Source organism: Candoia aspera, chromosome 3, assembly GCF_035149785.1.
Source record: "Candoia aspera isolate rCanAsp1 chromosome 3, rCanAsp1.hap2, whole genome shotgun sequence".
Lineage (NCBI taxonomy): Eukaryota > Metazoa > Chordata > Lepidosauria > Squamata > Boidae > Candoia > Candoia aspera.
The window spans coordinates 101,414,950-101,433,746 of record NC_086155.1 but is presented as its reverse complement, the minus strand read 5'-3'; the positions used below and the strand labels follow the sequence as shown (position 1 = coordinate 101,433,746).

At 37.7% G+C, this 18,797-nt stretch overlaps 1 protein-coding gene across 1 annotated transcript in view; it reads right to left on the bottom strand.

Annotated features, from left to right (window-relative positions):
- The window catches only part of EDEM3 (ER degradation enhancing alpha-mannosidase like protein 3), a 41,987-nt gene extending 24,165 nt beyond the window's left edge, over positions 1-17,822 (bottom strand). The window contains exons 1-7 of the mRNA XM_063298421.1: positions 17,489-17,822; positions 14,489-14,534; positions 10,082-10,182; positions 5,607-5,646; positions 4,777-4,889; positions 4,187-4,340; positions 3,447-3,581 (exon numbers count right to left, since the gene is read on the bottom strand). Of these exons, the coding sequence (XP_063154491.1) occupies positions 3,447-3,581; positions 4,187-4,340; positions 4,777-4,889; positions 5,607-5,646; positions 10,082-10,182; positions 14,489-14,534; positions 17,489-17,652 (753 nt within the window). The 5' untranslated portion in view covers positions 17,653-17,822. The remainder of the gene's footprint in view (positions 1-3,446; positions 3,582-4,186; positions 4,341-4,776; positions 4,890-5,606; positions 5,647-10,081; positions 10,183-14,488; positions 14,535-17,488) is intronic.
- Positions 17,823-18,797: the final 975 nt, after the last annotated feature.

Sequence of the window (18,797 nt, the reverse complement as noted above, 5' to 3'; positions counted from 1 at the left end):
CTAATGTGCCTTCCTCCTCCTGTTTTCCCCACAACCACCACCCTGTGAGGTGAGCTGGGCTGAGAGAAAGTGACTGGCCCAAGGTCACCCAGCCGGCTTTCATGCCTCAGGCGGGACTAGAACTCACAGCCTCCTGGTTTCTAGACCATTGCCCTAACCACTAGACCAAACTGGCTCTCTTTAATTATATAATTACATATAATTATCTAATTATAATTAAAGGAGAAGAGACCCATTAATACAGAATGGAGCAATATTATTCGACTGTGGAAGAATTCAAGGATATTTGGGAACAATGCACTCAGAAATTACTCTTAAGATTTTCTGCTGTTATAAAAATGGATTCAAAAGAAGTTATGGAAGAGGAACAAATTTTATTGGATAAAACAGACTGAGGCTGATTTGAATGTGGATCTGAAAATAGATTTTAAAATGTCAGGCTACAAGAATGATGTGGAAAACAATGTTACACTAGCTTTACAAATGAAACCAGCTGATGTCTTAATAATTAAAGGGGACATACAAATAATAAATCAGAAGAGTGACTTGGACAGATTTCTTATCCTGGATTTATAATAGAGGCATCTTAAACTTGTGAAGGAGTTTCTGAGAGGAGACAAAGAGATAATGGTAAGAAAACAACTTGGGGGACACTATTTGAAGGGATAAACATCAAGATTCTTAAAAGTAAATGGAATACAAAGTAGGTTTATTTGATCAAGGTTGAAATATATATGTTGTTGTTTCTTGTAGGTCTTAATGGACTTTTTTTGACTAGTACCAAATGACGAGGCTTTAAAGATTTATTTATAGATAAGATACGGGAAGAACAGATTTTTTGCTGTATTTTTAGAGAAAGTGATAAGTTACTGTATTAAAAGTAAAGAAGTATAAAATGATTTATTTGATTACGGTTAAAATATATATGTTATTACTTCTGGTAACTTTTAATGGACTTTTGCTGATTAGTACTGAAAGACAAGGCTTTATAATTTGTTTATTGATAAGAGATGAGATATGGAAAGAAGAGATCTTTTGTTGAAATATCAGAAAAGGTGATAAGTTACTGAAGACGTTTGTACTTCTCTTGATGGAAGGGGAAGTCATTTCTTTGTATATCTTATTATTATTATTATTTCTTTTTTCTCTGTACTTTTTATTTTTTTTATTTTTTATTTTTTACTTTTTATATTCTTCTTAGTTTGTATTAGTTTTTTATCTTTGTATTTGTAACCTTCAATAAAATTATTATTTAAAAAAAAATTAACAATGGATGGGACTTCCTTCCAAAGTCAAAAGATATTCCTGTACTTCCTGGGAAAGAATGCCAAGCTTTCTTAACTAAATCTGAAGATGATGACATGGCAAGACCAAAGCTGAAGGAAATATGATCACTGATGGTGCCAATATGGAAAGAAAATGTCCTTGTTTACAAGGGCACATGCTGCTGAACCTAGAATATGAGAAGCATGAAAGAAGAAAAACTTAAAATTATCACAACAGAAATAAAGCCTATTAAACTGGATGTTTCAGAGATAAATGAATTTAGATGGACCAGAAAGGGCCAATTTAAATTATTTAATTTAATTTAGATGATTACATGATAAGTTATTCAAGGCATAAGTATATACAAAAAAGTATATGAGTGATGATACTCAAAAGGATATCCCAAGCTCAACATCAATGTTACTCAAATGTATATACTGACTTTGATGCAATACTATCTACGGCAAATTGCAGGAGGTCCTAAATATAACTTCAAGAAAAGATGTGGTACTGCTAAGGGATGACTGGAATGGAAATACTGTAGAAATGGAAGTACCTGGATTTACAGGAAGAACTGGACTGGATAAATGCAATAATGCAGGGGATAAGTCAATAGAGTTTTAAGAAAAGAATTGTTTATTGACAACCCCTACTATAAATGCAGACTCTGTATTGGATGTCTTTAAATATGCAGCTTCAGAATCAAACTGACTATGTCATACGAAATTGAATATAAGATGGAATCTGGGCAGCCAAAATTTTCCATGTGTAGACTGTGTAGCAGACCATAAATTATTAATGTCAAATATACAAGTTTAATCAAAGCATGCACTTGCCCCAAAAAGATTTGACTTGAAGGACATACAGTCCAAAAATAAGAATCAATATAAAGACAGAATCAGTATGCTTTCCTTATGCATAAGATAAACTAAGGAGTTAGAGAATAGACAGAACAGTCAAAAGTGTCTAACAGTAAAGCACCAGACACAGATAAAATACCTAATGAATTACCTAATTTATTGAGGGAACATCATCTATATGCTTATATTGCTCTAAGTTACCCTTTTCAATTTTTGTCATAATTACAAAATTTAATACAATATTGTATTATTACATTGGGGTATTTTATATTTACATTTTATAATGGTTATTATTTATTAAACATTTACACCACCTGACTCTCAACAGATCTGGGCAGCTCACAACAATCAAAGGAATTACAATAAAAGCTATATAGACAGACAGACAGACAGAAAGATAAAATATGGCAGGAGCGATGAAGCAAGGGGTCTCACTCTCCCTCACCAAAGACTTGGGTGATGAGCCAGGTCTTCACAGCTCTTCTAAAAAATAGCAGAGTGGGGCCATCTGGATCTTGGGTGGGGGGGAACCTTATTCCACAGGGCAGGTGGTGTTACAGAAAGGTGTGCTTCTAGGGTCCTGAGAGAGGACATTCTATAATCCAAGCAATCCAGAGCGTGCCAACCATGCAGGATCAAATCAGCAGGGCAGAAGTTATGGGAGACAGGTGGTCCCTCAAATAAATAGGCCCTATGCCATGTAGGGCTTTATGGGTAACAACCAGCACCTTGAATCATACCTGGAAGCAAACCAGAAACCAGTACAGCTTGCAAAGCAGAGGTGTTCACTGCTCACGCCACCACATTCTGGGCCACTTGAAGCTTGTAGAGCATGTTGTAGTAGTCAAGCCACAAGGTGACTAGGGCATGAGTGACTGTCTGCAGGGCCCCCAATCTAGGAAAGGGTGCAACTGGTACACCAGATGGAGTGGTACAAAGGCCTTCCTGGCCACAGGCTGACACCTGCTCTGCTCTATTAGCAGGAGCTGTGAGTCTAGGAAGACCCCCAAATTGCATATCAGCCTTCAACAGGGAAGTGCTACCCCATCCAAGATCAAAGATGGAATAATCCTAGATCTGAGTGGCCCAAACACCCACAGCTACTCAGTCTTGTAAGATTGAGTCAGAGATGGTTCCTCCCTATCCAAACCTACACGACCTCCAGGCACTGGGACAGAACCTTGACAGATATTTAAAACAGTTTCTCAAAATATAAATAGATAAGCAACAGATCACAGCTGAAATTAGTGCTATCAAGTAAACATACAAAAAAGATCAAAAGTTAGAAGTTACACAAAAATAATGAATCATTTAGCAAACCTCAAATATTGACGCTCCTGTGAAACGACTCAGAGCAGCAAACTCTAAGATCAAAGTACCAGCACAAGCTGTACAAGTGTCAGTCTCTGTTCCTGTCCGGGCTTCTGGACTTCTTAGACCAAATTTTAAATTAATCTAGAAGAAAAAAAAGTACTAAAATCTTTTACTGTAGTGATGATATTTCTTAAGAACTTAGGAAAATAAAGTAGATTGGTTGTTTCAAACAAAACACGATAAATAGAATTTAAGATTGTACGGTATTGCAGAAAAGCTGGAAAAACTAACTAAGTTGTAGTTGAGCTAGAAGCAGAGAACATACAGCACCATAAAAAGTAAGTAGTGGTCAACAGCATTTGAATATGGCCAAATTTATGCAAACTTAATGCATGGTTTAAATTCCAATGCTAAACCCACTGGTGCTTTGACTTTAAATGAAGCTGTCTCTGAGCACTGCACCTGCTATGGAGAAAATAGTCCTTGTTTTCATAATCAAACGCATACAGTTTTTTTGGTCCATGGCATTTGAAAATGTAGTAAAGCACACAAATAAATAAATATAAGCATAAGCCATGCTATTAGCTGAAGAGTTAAGACTCTAAGAGTATTATAACGATCAGATACTTTTAACCCGTAATATCACTGATAACTCTCTCTGACTCAGCATGTAATTTTCCCATACTAGAAGAACAAATAACATGTGGCATACCATCAACATCAGTCTTAGCTCACATTTTACTTACTCTTGGATACGGGAGACCACTTGTGGTGTTAAAAGCTGGCAAAAGTTTGTAGCCTAATTGTTTTGCCATGTGCAGAAGTTCTCCATTGTACCACTGCATGACTTCACCTTTCTCTTTCAGCATGATTGCTACTGAGTGCCCACCTAAAAGACCTCTAGACAAAATGAATGGGAGAATTCAGGAAGTTTATTAGCTTAGTGAATGCTGACCCAGAAGAGAACTGAACAGTGGGGAAGCAGAGGAGAAGAGAATGTCATTCTCCAAATTGCTTCCAGTCTCTAAGCAATGTTTAGTAATTACAGTTATACCAGCCTTAAGCATAATGCAAGCGCTGAGGAACTGAGAGCTTTTAAATGCTCTTTACTTTTAAAGAAGTGTGTACAAATGAAAACCTGTAAACCCTTTTGATAACAATGCAGAAAACTCAGAGTTTACAAACAAGAATAGATTTACAAATTACAAACTATGAATTCTATTATGCTTAAAAACTTAAGAAATAAGTGTATTTAACTTCAGACCACAAAATGTATACAGATCATCACTTGGCAGATTTGCAAATCTGATGCTTTTTCTCCTGGTATAAAACTTACCCAAGTACTCTTATGTTCGTTTCAAACACTGATACCACAATGTCGTTGTCTAAATTAACATCTCTAATTACTTTTTTAACAGCATCTTCAAACTCCTTGGTTTTATTTAACACCTGCAAAACAAGGGTAAACAATCTAATTCCCTCTTAAGAAGCTAATTTTTCTTAACTAAAAGTTTCATTTTAATAAAAAAAAAATAAAGAATATCAGATTCTGTCATCTTAGGTCAGCAACAAGCCAAAGATCCCATTTCAGAGGCAAAGCTCTGAATGGATGAAGGTTCTCATGTTTGTTTAGTTTCTCCTTTCTTAAGAAAGGGTGAAGGAGGTATGGCTGAACAATGAGCACTGGAGAAATCTGGAACCTCATTACATGCACGCAATCTGTAAATCCGCTGGAGAAACACTTCAGGATTCCCCATAAGCAAGCTAATAGCAAAAAATGTATTAAAATTAAAAACAAACCAACCAACCTAACATACTAAAGTGAGTATGTAGTGAGAGTGAGTTGGTGTGGTATAGTGGTAAAGGTGCTGGTCTAGGAACAGGGAGAACCAGGTGCTGGTTCACCCTAAGCCACAGAAGCTCACAGGATGACTTTGGGCTAGTCTCTCTCTCTCCGCCCAAGCTATGTACTTCACAGGGCTATTACTGTGAGGAAAATGGGAGGAGGGAGCACTATGTAGGCCACTTTATATCCCTAATCCATCTTGCAGAGGATTATAATTTAAATAAGTAAAGTATTTTGTTAAGGATAATTATTAAGTTCTACTCAATATTGTAAAGCTGGAACCTCAAATCTAAATACATAATAGGAGAAATTAAACCTACCACAAGAGTGTCCAAAGTATCAATTAGTGTCAGCGAAAACCTGGATGGGAAAGGGGGAAAGATTAAAAAATAGGATTTTATCAGATGCAATAAATAATTTATTAAATGTTTGTTTATTATTAAACAAAAAAAGTACGTTAATGTGAAAGAAGAAGCTGTGAGCCAAAGAAAACTAAGGATTTGATGCATAATGTCAGCACTTTTCTAGGTTTCATAGCTATTCGAAATGCTATTTGAAACCCTTAGTATTTCTTTGAATTTTTTCAAGGCCATACCATAAAACTTGCAAATTTTCTTCCTTTTATGCAAAATTCCAGTTCTGAATATACACCTCAATCGTGTCTGATTCTCAGATACTGCCTGGACAAGTCCCTGCAGTTTTCTTGGCAAGGTTTTTCAGAAGTGGTTTGCCATCGCCTCCTTCCTAGGGCTGAGAGAAAGTGACTGGCCCAAGGTCACCCAGGCAGCTTTCACGCCTAAGGCGGGACTAGAACTTACTGTCTCCCAGTTTCTAGTCTGATGCCTTAACCACTACACCAAACTGGCTCTCTATACACCTTTTAGGTATGACCAAATATACAACTCAACACAGAGCTTACTGTCCATTAAATATACAGACTAACAAAAGTAAGGAAGCCAAAAGAAATAACCGATTCTTATTCCACCCAGCTGTCAGGCAACAGAGCCAGAAGAAACAGGAAGTGACAATTAAAAAATTAAAGTGTTATGAAGTATAGGTTATACAAAAGGGACTTTTACTAGCATAGAAAATTCTATTCTCAACGTAAACCAAGGCCCTACATATATAAATCTTTTCCAAATATAATACAATACTTCCACTGAAAGAAAGGGTGCAATTATCACAAAAGTAAGAATAGTTGTGAGTGGGTTCTTGAGCCGAATGCAAATCAAAATCTTCACTCTGTTGCCATGCAAAAGTTAGGACTGTTTTTATTTTATTTAAAATATATATATTATAGTGCAAGTATATACAATATATTTAGTACATAAGCACTAAATATACTAATACTAAAATACACAAAAGTATTCATACTTAGTACTACAGGCAGTCCTCAACTTATGACAATTGGGAACGGAATTTCCATCGCTAAGAGATGAGATTGTAAAGTGCGACTGCATCGCTTGGCGACAGCAATCCCTGCAGTCCTGGTTGCTGTCGTTAACTGAATCCCACAGTCATTAGGCGAGGCAACTTCCTGCCAGCTTCCCACAACCAAAGTTAGTGGGGAAGCCGGCAGGAAGTTGCAAGTCCCAGGCCAGCAGGCAGATAAGCGGCTGCTGCTGGATGGGGGAGGGAATGAGGGGGGAGGGAATGAGGAGGTGCACAAGAGGCACCACATGGATCAGGGAGGGTGTGTGGGGGTGCCGCATGGGTCAGGGAGAGTGCACGGGGGTGCCGCATGGGTCAGGAGGATGCATGGGGGTGTCCACATGGCCATCGTGGCACAAGAGCAGAGGGGCTGGGGAGTGTGCATGGGTGGGGGAGACTTACACCAGCAGCTTGCAATGGGGGCCCAATGACTTTCTGGGGAAGCTGACAGGGAAGGTCACAAATGGCGATCACATGATTGCAGGGCACTGCAACCGGTCATGTGAGCCAGTTGCCAAGCACCCAGATCACGATCATGTGACTGCAGGGATGCTGGGACAGCTGGAATTCCAAGAACTGGCCATAACCACCATTTGTTCAACGCCATGCTAACTTCGAACAGTCACTGAACAAATGGCCATAAGTCAAGGACTATCTGTACATGAAATTGCTGGGTGAGGTGACCTGCCAACACGGAGCCAAATGCCATCAGTATGCTGATGATGCCCAGTTGTGTATCTAGGCACTGGACTGACCAAGTGATGCTACAAAGGTCATGTCTCGATGCTTGGAGATTGTGAAGATTTAGATGGGGAGGAACAGTCTTAAACTCAATCCTGACAAGACAGAGTAGCTACAGATTTTCAGTTCTCCTGGTATGAGATTTTTCATAGTTCTAGACATAGTTGCGCTTCCCCAAACAAAAGTCATGTGAAATTTGGAGGTTCTTGTGTATCCTCAGATTCTGCTCAAGGAGCAGGTGGCAACTGTGGTCAAGAGGGCCTTTGCTGAGATCATACCCTTAGCTGGATCAGGATTCCCTTCTCACCATCACCCACACTTTAATCACCTCACATTTGGATTATTGCAATATGTTATATGTGGGGCTGCCCCTGAAGGGCACTCAGAAGCTATAACTGGTCCAGAATGCAGCCACAGAGACAATGATGAGTGTGCTTTGGTACAAGCTGCAGTAGTTACCAGTGAGCTTCCAGTTTCAGTTCAGTGCTGATTGTGACCTATAAAGCTCTTCATGGCATAGGGCCAGGTTACCTGAGGGTCATTTTTGTCCCATTGTTTCTGCCAGACCTGTAAGGTCTGGCAGAGCAGGCATGCTCCAGGTCCCGTACTAGAAAGAATGTCATCTAACGGGTCCCCAAAACCATATCTTCTCTGCCAAGGAGCCTGCCTTCCAGAATGGTACTGCCCCAACCTTTTAACTGAACCTTACAGCCCTGGCTCCTTCCCCAAACCCTGGGATAAGGAGTGGTTTTCTTTAATTGTCTTGTATTACCAGGCCTAGTTGTGGGTGGGCTAGTTTTTATTAGCTTTATCAGGTCATGCCTTCCTACTGACTTTTTAATTTGTTGTTGTTTTTTTGTAAGCCACCCTGTTGGGTAGCTCTCTAAATCTGGTTAAATAAATAAGCAATTCTCTAAATTGAATCAGTATAGTTAATTGTCTCATGAACAGCGAATCTGACTTTTTCCCATTAAAAGTAGCAACCCATTTCTTTATCCTCTAGGGACAATGAGCCCTACAGCATGAAACAAAAGTACACAAAGATTTAGGCAGAGGGTTGTAGAATCCATCATATCAGCAAAATATAAGGAAATAACTATACATTTTCCGTAGGCCAAAAGATAGTAAATTTGTGAATTCACTCACTCTTGTGTTATTCATTTGTAAAGTAACACACACATATACAGTACAAATAGGTTTCAAGATGCTTACAGGTATTTTGTACTTATTACAAATAATTAGGCCCAGAAGCTTTTACAAGACTGGACTAAGCCTAATGTGACTTTAAAGATGTGAATAATATTTTGCAAAGAGCAGCTGAGAGGGAGCACAAGCACCCTTGGGATAACTTGAAATAAATTACTGTTTATTCGGTCAATGACCAGCAAAACTTAAAAAAAATATGCCAAACTAAATAAAAGATAAAATACTAGCATAACAAGATAAAATGATTTTATTATTTTAAGGCAATGGGCTAGAAACCAGGAGTCTGTGAGTTCTAGTCCTGCCTTAGGCATGAAAGCTGGCTGGGTGACCTTGGGCCAGTCACTCTCTCTCAGCCCAACTCACCTCACAGGATTGTTGTTGTGTGGAAAATAGGAGGAGAAAGGAGTATTAGGTGTGTTTGCTGCCTGGAGTTATTTATAAAAAATATAATAATAAAGGCAGGATAAAAATAAAAAATAAAATAAAAAATATTAAATAATATAAAAATGTGACATACACTACTATAATGGTGCATTAATTACCTGCTCAAGTGTAAATCTAAAATATTATCTATGAAGTAAAATATATATCATCTAAAAACAAGATAGTTAGCATGTATTAAACCTAAAGTGATAAATAAAAAGAAATGATTATTTCTGTACCCAGTTATGCCTTATTTTCATTGTGGCAACACAGAAATTGGCTACTGCACAAGTGATAACGGGTTTTGAATCTTCTAGAAGATATTCACAGAGAAATCGTGAAGGAATGCCAGCTGGCGGGGGCCAGTAGATGCACCTTTTCTGCCGTAGTGCCTCTCATCCCTCCTGAGATTAGGATGGCCCCAACTCTACTGGCTTTTCGGAAGGTCCTGAAGACCTGGCTGTGTGCCCAGGCCTGGGGTCCCGAGTGTGTGAAGGACCCTGTTTCCTGGTTGTGCTGACACCAACGGATTTTAATATCGCTTGGCTGCTATATTTGTATTTAATATTTGTTTTGTATTGTTTTAATTGTTTAACTGTTTTTATGATTGCTAGCTGCCCAGAGTCACTGGTTTGGGATGGGCAGCTATATAAATTGAATGAATAAGTGAATAAATAAGAAAGATACTATTTATTTTATTTGGTTTTACTGTTTTACATTACTTAAACCCTATAACCTGCTACAAGATTCTCCAGACAATGCCCAGGTTAAAAAATATTTTAAACAAATATAATAGTATTCATGTATCATACAACTATTAGTCAGATTTTGTTTTTGTTTTTCTCCATTTTGGTATATATTCCTGTTCTTTTTATGGTTATTCATTCCAAATTCAGATTCTGTTTTATGTGATTTGTAATAATGGATCAACAGCATTGCATTTAAAACTAAATACTGATGCTTCAAATAAATATAATTATTTCAAAATACTAACTTTCCCAAGGCATCATCCACATCCCCACGACTTGGTTCTTGACCCCGAATTCTTCCACGGCAAGTTAAAGGCATGAGCTCATCAGCTGGGTAAGCATGTTCCTGTTGGGGAAAAAAGGAAATGAAAAACAAAACAAAAGAATAAACTAATGAGGTTGAAATGCATGGTACAATAGCAGTTAGATCAAGTTTTGTCATCTACTCTTACAAATGCAGGAAATAACAAAGGAACACAATTTCTATATTCATGGGAGTATGTTTTTACAGAAAGTAAATAATGCAGAAAGCTCCAAATGATATACAGTTCTCTTACACAGGACTAAATTAACATTTTTCATGAACTGCAATAATACTTTTTCCCACAGAAACACATTCATGCAGTTAGTACCATAGGGAAGAAAGTTTGCAAGACAAAAGCCATAATTACTCCAATGGTTTTCTCAACTGTAGAAAGTAGGGGGGATTTTTTGTTTGTTTTATGGTTCTGGGCTGGGTCCTTATTTACTCAGGGTACAGTCTGGAACAACATTCTCCGGCTCAACATGGTTCAGAAATTATTTTTGTTGCATTCCGCTTAGCCTTTTATCTGCCATTATTCAGAATAAGATGCATCACAAACATAACCAGCTCACTACCCTCAAGGTGGCATTTCACAGAATACTGTCTTTATTGAACACTGAAAAAATGTATACATAAGCACTTATTTGCCACTCCCAAATTGGCTGAAACAAGTCCAGCCTATCATCTTCAAAAACCTCCTTAAAAACCTTTCAACACTGTAAGTTGCTTTTTGTAACTTTCAAGAGTCAAAAAGTGAATAGTTACATGCTGGTGGAGCACTAACTTTTGCATTTGCAATAATGGCTTTGAAAGTTCTCTTATTAAGCACATCTCAAGCTGCTAAACTCATGGCTCAGTGCAGTATTGTTGCACATACTGTACGTAAGAATCCTTTTGTCAGCAACTTGTTCTGAATTAATTCAAATTTTTAAGAGAGATAATTAATATAACTCAGAAATGTAATAAATATGCATGATAGGTTTGCCATCTAGAACAGGTTATGCCTGAAAGTCTCTTATGCACTTTTCATTTAAAGACAATCGGGAAGACATCCTTGCAATTTGGATCCTGGATCACTATCGCTTCTGCCTCCATCCTCAGAAAAGCATAGCACTTAACTTAATCAGACTGAATCATCTGTTGGGAATAAAAAAGGATTTACATTCAAGGTAATGAATTTGAGAACGTCAATACATTGACAAATATATTTAGTGGTCAGCACAGTTTTTCTAAACCAAGGCCCTTAACATGGTATGTTGTATTGTCACTAATGTCCCTAACAGGGATGTGTAAAATGTTTGAAATTTGAAGGGTTTTGAGCTTGAAACACTTCAAGTTCAAACACTGCTTCATACAGGTTGTGCTACCCATTTCAGAAATGTCCAGTCTGAAACATGAATTTTGAGCTTGAGATAGGGCCAGTTTGAGCTCAGAACACTTCTAGAATGGCCAAAACAGATTCAGAAAGTATTTAAAACTTTTAAGGATATCCGTTTGGCAGAATTTCATTTCCAAACCAGGATTCAAACTTTGCCTTTAGCAAAAGTGCTAACAGATAGTTTTTCATCTTCCTATGTGTGTTTAGAAACCATCTTGTCTCCATTTTTGCTGTGTTGTTGTTTATTCGTTAAGTTGCTTCCGACTCTTCGTGACTTCATGGACCAGCCCACGCCAGAGCTTTCTGTCGGTCGTCAACACCCCCAGCTCCCCCAGGGACGAGTCCGTCACCTCTAGAATATCATCCATCCACCTTGCCCTTGGTCGGCCCCTCTTCCTTTTGCCCTCCACTCTCCCTAGCATCAGCATCTTCTCCAGGGTGTCCTGTCTTCTCATTATGTGGCCAAAGTATTTCAGTTTTGCCTTTAATATCAATTTTTGCTGTATGTACATACATATAAAACCAAATAACTTATTACTTTAACTATTCCAAAATACTAAAAAAGCATTCTCCAGAATACATTTTAATGCCCACCATTTGCTTTGTTAGATGGTAAATTTAGTAATACCCTCTTTAAGAAACACATTTAATCTTGAACGACCACATTCTCATATTTATAAAGATGATGATTCAGCTCTTTTTACTAGCTCTAAAGATAATTTTTATATTTCTTTGACCTTTACTCTCTCATTATTTGCAAGGTAGCTAGTTTCTGTTGCTAGCTAATAAACTGATGGAAAAAGAAGGAAAATGACACAAGTAACATAAGGATTCTACATTCCTTTGAAATGTTAGAAGCCTCAAGGTAGGAAGTTGCACTAGATGTTGCTTAAAAAGATTTTGCAAAGTATACAGGATTGCAGAATTGTCAACAAATAACCTGGTACAGGAGTATCACACTAGGCTTTTAAAAGGCAAGGGCAAAAGGAGGTGGGGCAAGTCATCAACTAGTTTGTATGGTTTCTAATTCTTATCTAAGCAACTCTCTCCTTACCACTAAGAACAATAACAACAAAACTGAAGGAGCAGCGTTTGTAACTATGAGTTGTGTAATTCTTTACAAAACTCTGTGAAAAAAGCTACTTTTCATTGAAGAAATATATGATATTGAATAAAGCATGACTTCATGAATGTTCCCTTTTTAAATATAGAAAACCACATTTTCAATTAACTTCAAAAAAAGTAATAAAGTCTATATTTCTAGCACAGAATTTCGCTATCTTATTGTCAAAAAAAGTTTAAATTCTTTATCTTGCTTGCCAAGTTCAATACACTCACAAATTCCATTTGCTTAAGGCTCTAGCACACATGCTAAATAAATATCCTTTTGACATAAAAGCTTCCAGGATGTGCCAAGTTACACTTCCTTATAATCCAAATAAGCATAGAAAAGAAGGGAAATTCTTTGCCATCTTATAAATGTTCTTACAATAAATGAAATGAAGGGCAATATCTTAGGTTTAGATTCTGCCCACCATATAAAATATATACAATTTATGTTTATTTTATTTGCAGGTCCAAGTACCATACTTATGAATACAGTGGGGCATAAAAGTGCTGGTTCTGTCCTATGAAATAAACATAACAGATTGAAAATCAAGAAAATAGTGAGTCACAGTTGAATATTTTACAGGTCAAAATTAGTCCATATTCATAAATAGTTTCAGTGTTATTCTCTGCAAGATATTCATGTTATTTGTATTCACTAAAATTCTTAATAAAAATGTTTATCATGAAATTATGCAACAAGCATTCATCTCAGCTAATTGTGATATAATATAAAGAATGGTTTGCCAAGCAACTTGTGGATCTGTAAGTAGTGAGATTTTAATGAAACACTTCTTGGCTTCTATCTTGGATCTTAGACATCAAAGCTACACCTAGTGTGTATTATAGCTTAAGCATTTTTGTTGGGTTGGTAAGTATAAAAATGGTTTGCCCTAATTCAGTTAGCACCTGTATAAAATGCACATATCTTTATTTCAATAGTTTCTAGGGGACAAATTATAGAATTTCTAGCATGTCGAAGAATCTACTATTTTTATTTTGGTATTGATAGTAAGCATTATTTCATTTTTTTTAAGAGTTAATACAAAAAAATGTGCAAGTAACTCTGAACAGCTCTACCTGATCTAAGTAGCATTGTTTCAATGGATTGGAGTCCCTGATCCTGGAGAGCTTTAGTCATGATAACAATCTGAAACTCCCTCCCATATTGTAGACCATGTTTTTCAATTCGGCAAAGTTAAGGAGTGAGAAAAAGTAGTCACATTTTTGGTTTAGGACAAAAAGCCAGTGTTAAATAGATTAAGTCTCAACATGTAAGACAGCCTAACAATTAGACAAGTGAGAACTGCAGTGTAATTCACTGTAATAATACATTATGCCAAACCATACATTAGCACAATCCACTCCAAACCAGTTTTTCAGTTGATGATAGCATGATTCAGCATATTACACCAAACCATAATTATGATCTCTTAATTGTATTTTAGTGCAAGAACGAGCAGCCGATAGCCTGCCAATCATTTGTGGACCCCAAATTCCTTTTTGGAGGCTTGCCAAATTTTGTTAGTCAAACTATCAAGGAATGGAAGTATGATCTCCCCCCCCCCCCCACCGCATTGTTTGGCAGGGAAAAAATATATTAGAAGGACATATAAGCTTTCTCTTAGGCTTGATACACAAAGGAAAGAAACAAAAACCAAATTCCAAAAACATAGTATCAGTATGAAATACATCACTGTCATGTCTACTACTGTCTGCAGGTGATGGGCTGCCCAACTTTGCTTTAAACCACGATTAACTAAAAATACTAGCAAGAGTTCACAAGATATAGTTTATGTAAAAAAAAAGTCTCAGAACATCAGCTGTTATCTAATGTTAAAATAATGTAAACATTGTACTAACCATGTAATTACTATAGGCATGATCAAACATTTCCAGTACTTGATTTCTGAAAAAGAGATAAAACCAGAATTATTTAATTGCTCATTCTCCTCTGAGTGAAAGATTTACTAGCAACCTTGTTTTAATCTGCACAGACTTTCCAAACAGTTTGATGAACTTTTGGGAATTTTACAGTAAGATGCGACAAACAGTACTATTGAGGGCTTATATAAAGCAAAAATCTACACACTATACCAATTTTATAAACATTTACTTTTGCAATCCTAGGCTATTTAACCATTTATTATTATTTATTAATTATTACATTACCAAGAGAGGAACACTTTATGAATTTTAAAAAACACCTGCTTTTTAACCTAACAGAAATTCAAAGTGACTGTATGAATGTATAAGCTCTCCCAGTTCCAAAAAGAGAGGTTCATGTATCTATTGTGCTTTCCAAGCAGATAGCTTCAATGCTAATATAACTTCTATGCTCAGTTAGATGACAATACTTGGTTCACTTTAGCTGCTCTCAAAAAGCTAAGAAAAGTCAGATATGGTTAGCATTTAGAAGGGGAACTACAGTATAAGGAAACTGCAGGACAGTAGGCTAGATTGGGAAATCAGAAATATCCTGGAAGAAGGCAAATCATTTCTGTATAGTTGCCAAGAAAATTATATGGTCATTTCCATGAAATCATGAGTTGTAATCCAAATTCATATGTGCATTGCTAACTCTGCTTTAAGTTATTACAAAAAAAAAGTGCCAATTGAATACAAGTATTGAATTTGTTACAAGGCTCACTGTATCTATATGAGTATATATAGCAATATGTCAATCAATTTATATTCTACACATAATGCATGATTATTCGGGAGAAAATCAGGATTATGCCTCAGACTGCAATCTTATACATACTTACATAGGAACAAATCCCAATAAAAAGGAGTCATTTGCTTTTGAATAAATATGTATAGAATTGCATGTCATCATAACATAGCTCCTCCAAGAGGAAGTGGTATAAAATAAAATAAGGTTCTTTAAATCTTAGGATGAACACAGATGCATTTTCATACTAAAGACTGACTTCATTAGAATACTGCAGTTAGCATAATAGTCAAGTGACCAAGCTTTGAACTAGGACATTCCTAATTTAGCCCCCCCACCGAATTAATCCAAGTTTTGTTTTCCATAAAGGCCAGAGGTTTCCAGGAAATCTGCAAGCATGAAGACAACAGTCTTCTCCTATTGTTGCTCTCAAAAACTGAAATGAAATTATTTTCTGCCATAGGCTAAATGTAACATTATGACTGTTTAAAAAAAAACCTGAAATGTGCAAACTCTATAAATGCACATGCATTCTTGATTATTAGTAGATACATACACTGAAGATATTTGCTCTACTCAGGTTCCTTAGATTCTGGTACACTTATGTGGAACATGTACACTTTTTGGTTTTACTCTAGGAAATACCAGCATCTGACTTGCATTATATTTCTAAGTTGGCTCAGTGTTTGTCATTATTTTTTTAAAATATCCAGTCTTTCGAAACAAAACACTTACATTAGTACAGCTAACAAGATTATCCGTTAATAGCAAAATATCCAAACATTAGAAGCAATTATATTGTCCAGATAGCATTACAGTTTACAGGGCCCTCAACTATCCTCAAAGGAGGTCAACAGCAAAGAGATAAAATACATTTCTTTGAAAAGCAAGTTCCAAAGTTTCTTTCAACTGTGGGAGAGATTCAGTCCTCTTTGCCAATCTGTTAGACCAAATACTGTATATAAAATTCTATATGAAATACATTTGTGCCTTCCTCTTGAAATATTAGAACAACCATCATACTACTACATGATAAACACATGTGGAAGCATGTCTCACTGAAAAGTGACCAGCAAAACTTACTTTTCCTTGAAATACCAAAATGAACAAGGAAAGATGCTCCAACTCACCTACAAAATGCAACAATATACTAACCAGGAAGAAAAGTTCACAGAACGTATACAACTGAGCTTCATATTGTAAGAACATAATTGTCTAGAATAACATCCATATGTACTCAAATATAATTATATATTCTTTCCGCTCAGAATGAAATATTGACTAGGTACAAATATGAATCTAGGGTTATTCCTAGATACCATTTTGTTGCACAAAACTGTAATTGTGTAAGTAGAATAAGTAGATAAAGTTGCATTAATTAACATGTACATTAGTATGTTTATTAATTCAGACAAAACAACATTCTGGGTTATCAGTTTACCTTTTTGAACATATGTGATATTTACTCATGCTTGTTTTTTGGTCAGCCTCATTGATGGTGTAGTCATACTTAGTTTTGTAAATATATAACCATCTCCTCTCCAAAAGCCAAACAGCCCAAAAAAGTTGCCCTTTGTTTATGATCCTGATAGCATGCTCTAAACTGGGGGACTGTATTCTTCAGCTAAAAAAAACCCTTCCATTTTTCTGTTCTTTCTCAATGACAGATTTTGTTCTGAACAGTTATTAACAATCAATACAAAACAGATGCTGCATTTCTCACTTTGACTAACCTAATTTCTTACATCCTTGCCTTGCAAATAATCTGTAACAAGAATCATTCTAGACAGGGGAGCTTCACAAAAAATATGGTGGGTGGAGAAAATTTTCTGAGGGCAGGGGGGAAAATCTAATGAAATAGGACACAGACTTTAAGAGTAACGTATTTATTGTCCAGCTTTACATTTAATTTAAGAACTGACTAAACAATGAGCTTGGATATCCTTCTCGTTCTGCCACAGGGACAGCTTGAAGTCAGCTATCAGTGTGTCAGGTTAAAGAAGGCAAGATCACTCCTTCCTCGGGCATGACTCAATATGCTCACCCTATGTTTCATCAAACCACGGTTCGCGCAACGCACAGAGCCAATGACATCCTCGCCGAGCATGTGGTGTGAACCCAACCAAGGCGGCCTGCCTAGACTCAGCTGCTGCACCGAAAAAAAAAACGCTGGGAAAAAGCGCTCTTACCCGAGTTGACGCTTCTCCTCCCTGCTCATAGCCTGCACAGCCGGCGCTGCCGCTAACACCGAGGAAGCGGAGAGGAGGCCCAAAGCCAGCAGTTTCCAGCCAGACCAACGGCCTGCCAGGGAGTTGCCGCTCCTTCCCTCACCACCAGCTGCTGCTCCGCTCATAGCGGCAGCTGCCCCGCTAGGCCCGGCTCTGTCCCATCCCTTCAACAGCACGGCCGCCACACAAGACGAGGGACCAGCCCTTCGCTCGGCTTCTCTCTCTTCAATTACCCTCCCTCCTCTGGCGTAGCCAAGGAAACCGGAATCTTGCCGCTAGGCTGCTTCCGGGTTCTCTTCCGATCATGTGACACAACCGCTGTCCGCGGCCCAATAAGGCCAAAGTCTTGTATCACCTGACCTTACGTTACGCGCTCCCGGATACAGTGATACGTGGAACGAACAGGCGGGCGCCTCCCAACTTGGACGTGGCTGTCGCACTCAGAGATAAGAATTTGCTCTAGTAACCGGTCTCTCGGTCGAAATACGTAATTTCCGGCTTCATCTTGGACCAAGCCATGTTTGAAAAATTAAGCCAAGGGTTTCCTGCTCCCGAAACACTGGCGCTTTTGTTACAGTAGACGTGTTCATAATATCCTGACCAGGCGGTGGGGGCGGGAAAAGAGTGAGGCTTGGGGAGATTGGAAACGCGACGATTTCACGTAGATGTTCTGAGCAACGCGGCTTGATGGACGCCAGTTAGCCTCGGAAGGGCGAATGCGATTGTAGAGAATCTGTGCAGCTCTGAGTGGAATGTTGGGTTGTAGGAATTCCCTGAGCAGACGTTCCATTACTCACCTACGTCACATTTTCAGGGCTATCATCTTGGAGAACGGAGTGGTTCGGGATCATACCAGTGAAGTTGTTGCCCAGGCGGGTAATGGTGGTGGTGCTATCGGTTCAATCGTGTCCGATTCTCGGCGATTCTATGCGACTAATGACACACCTCCAAATTAAAAAAAAAAACAAGCTAAGAAAACTCGTGCGTCTAACGGAATTGTTTCGCTTTCTACATTTTCTTTTTCTAGGACCCCAGATTTTTTTCCCCACTCCTCCGTATCTGCAGCTGAAACTGACACTTTGCGAATCGGATGAAAGGAACGAGTCTTAAACGGATGCCCAGATATTGTTGGTCTTGAACGTATTTGTTAGTCTTGAAGGCTCTTCGTTGTATTTGCTGCAACCGACGGGCGTGACTTCCACCAGAAGTCAATGGAGAAATACTTGCTTCCTACTCTGGTCTTAATATTGATTTTAATTTTTAAAAAAAG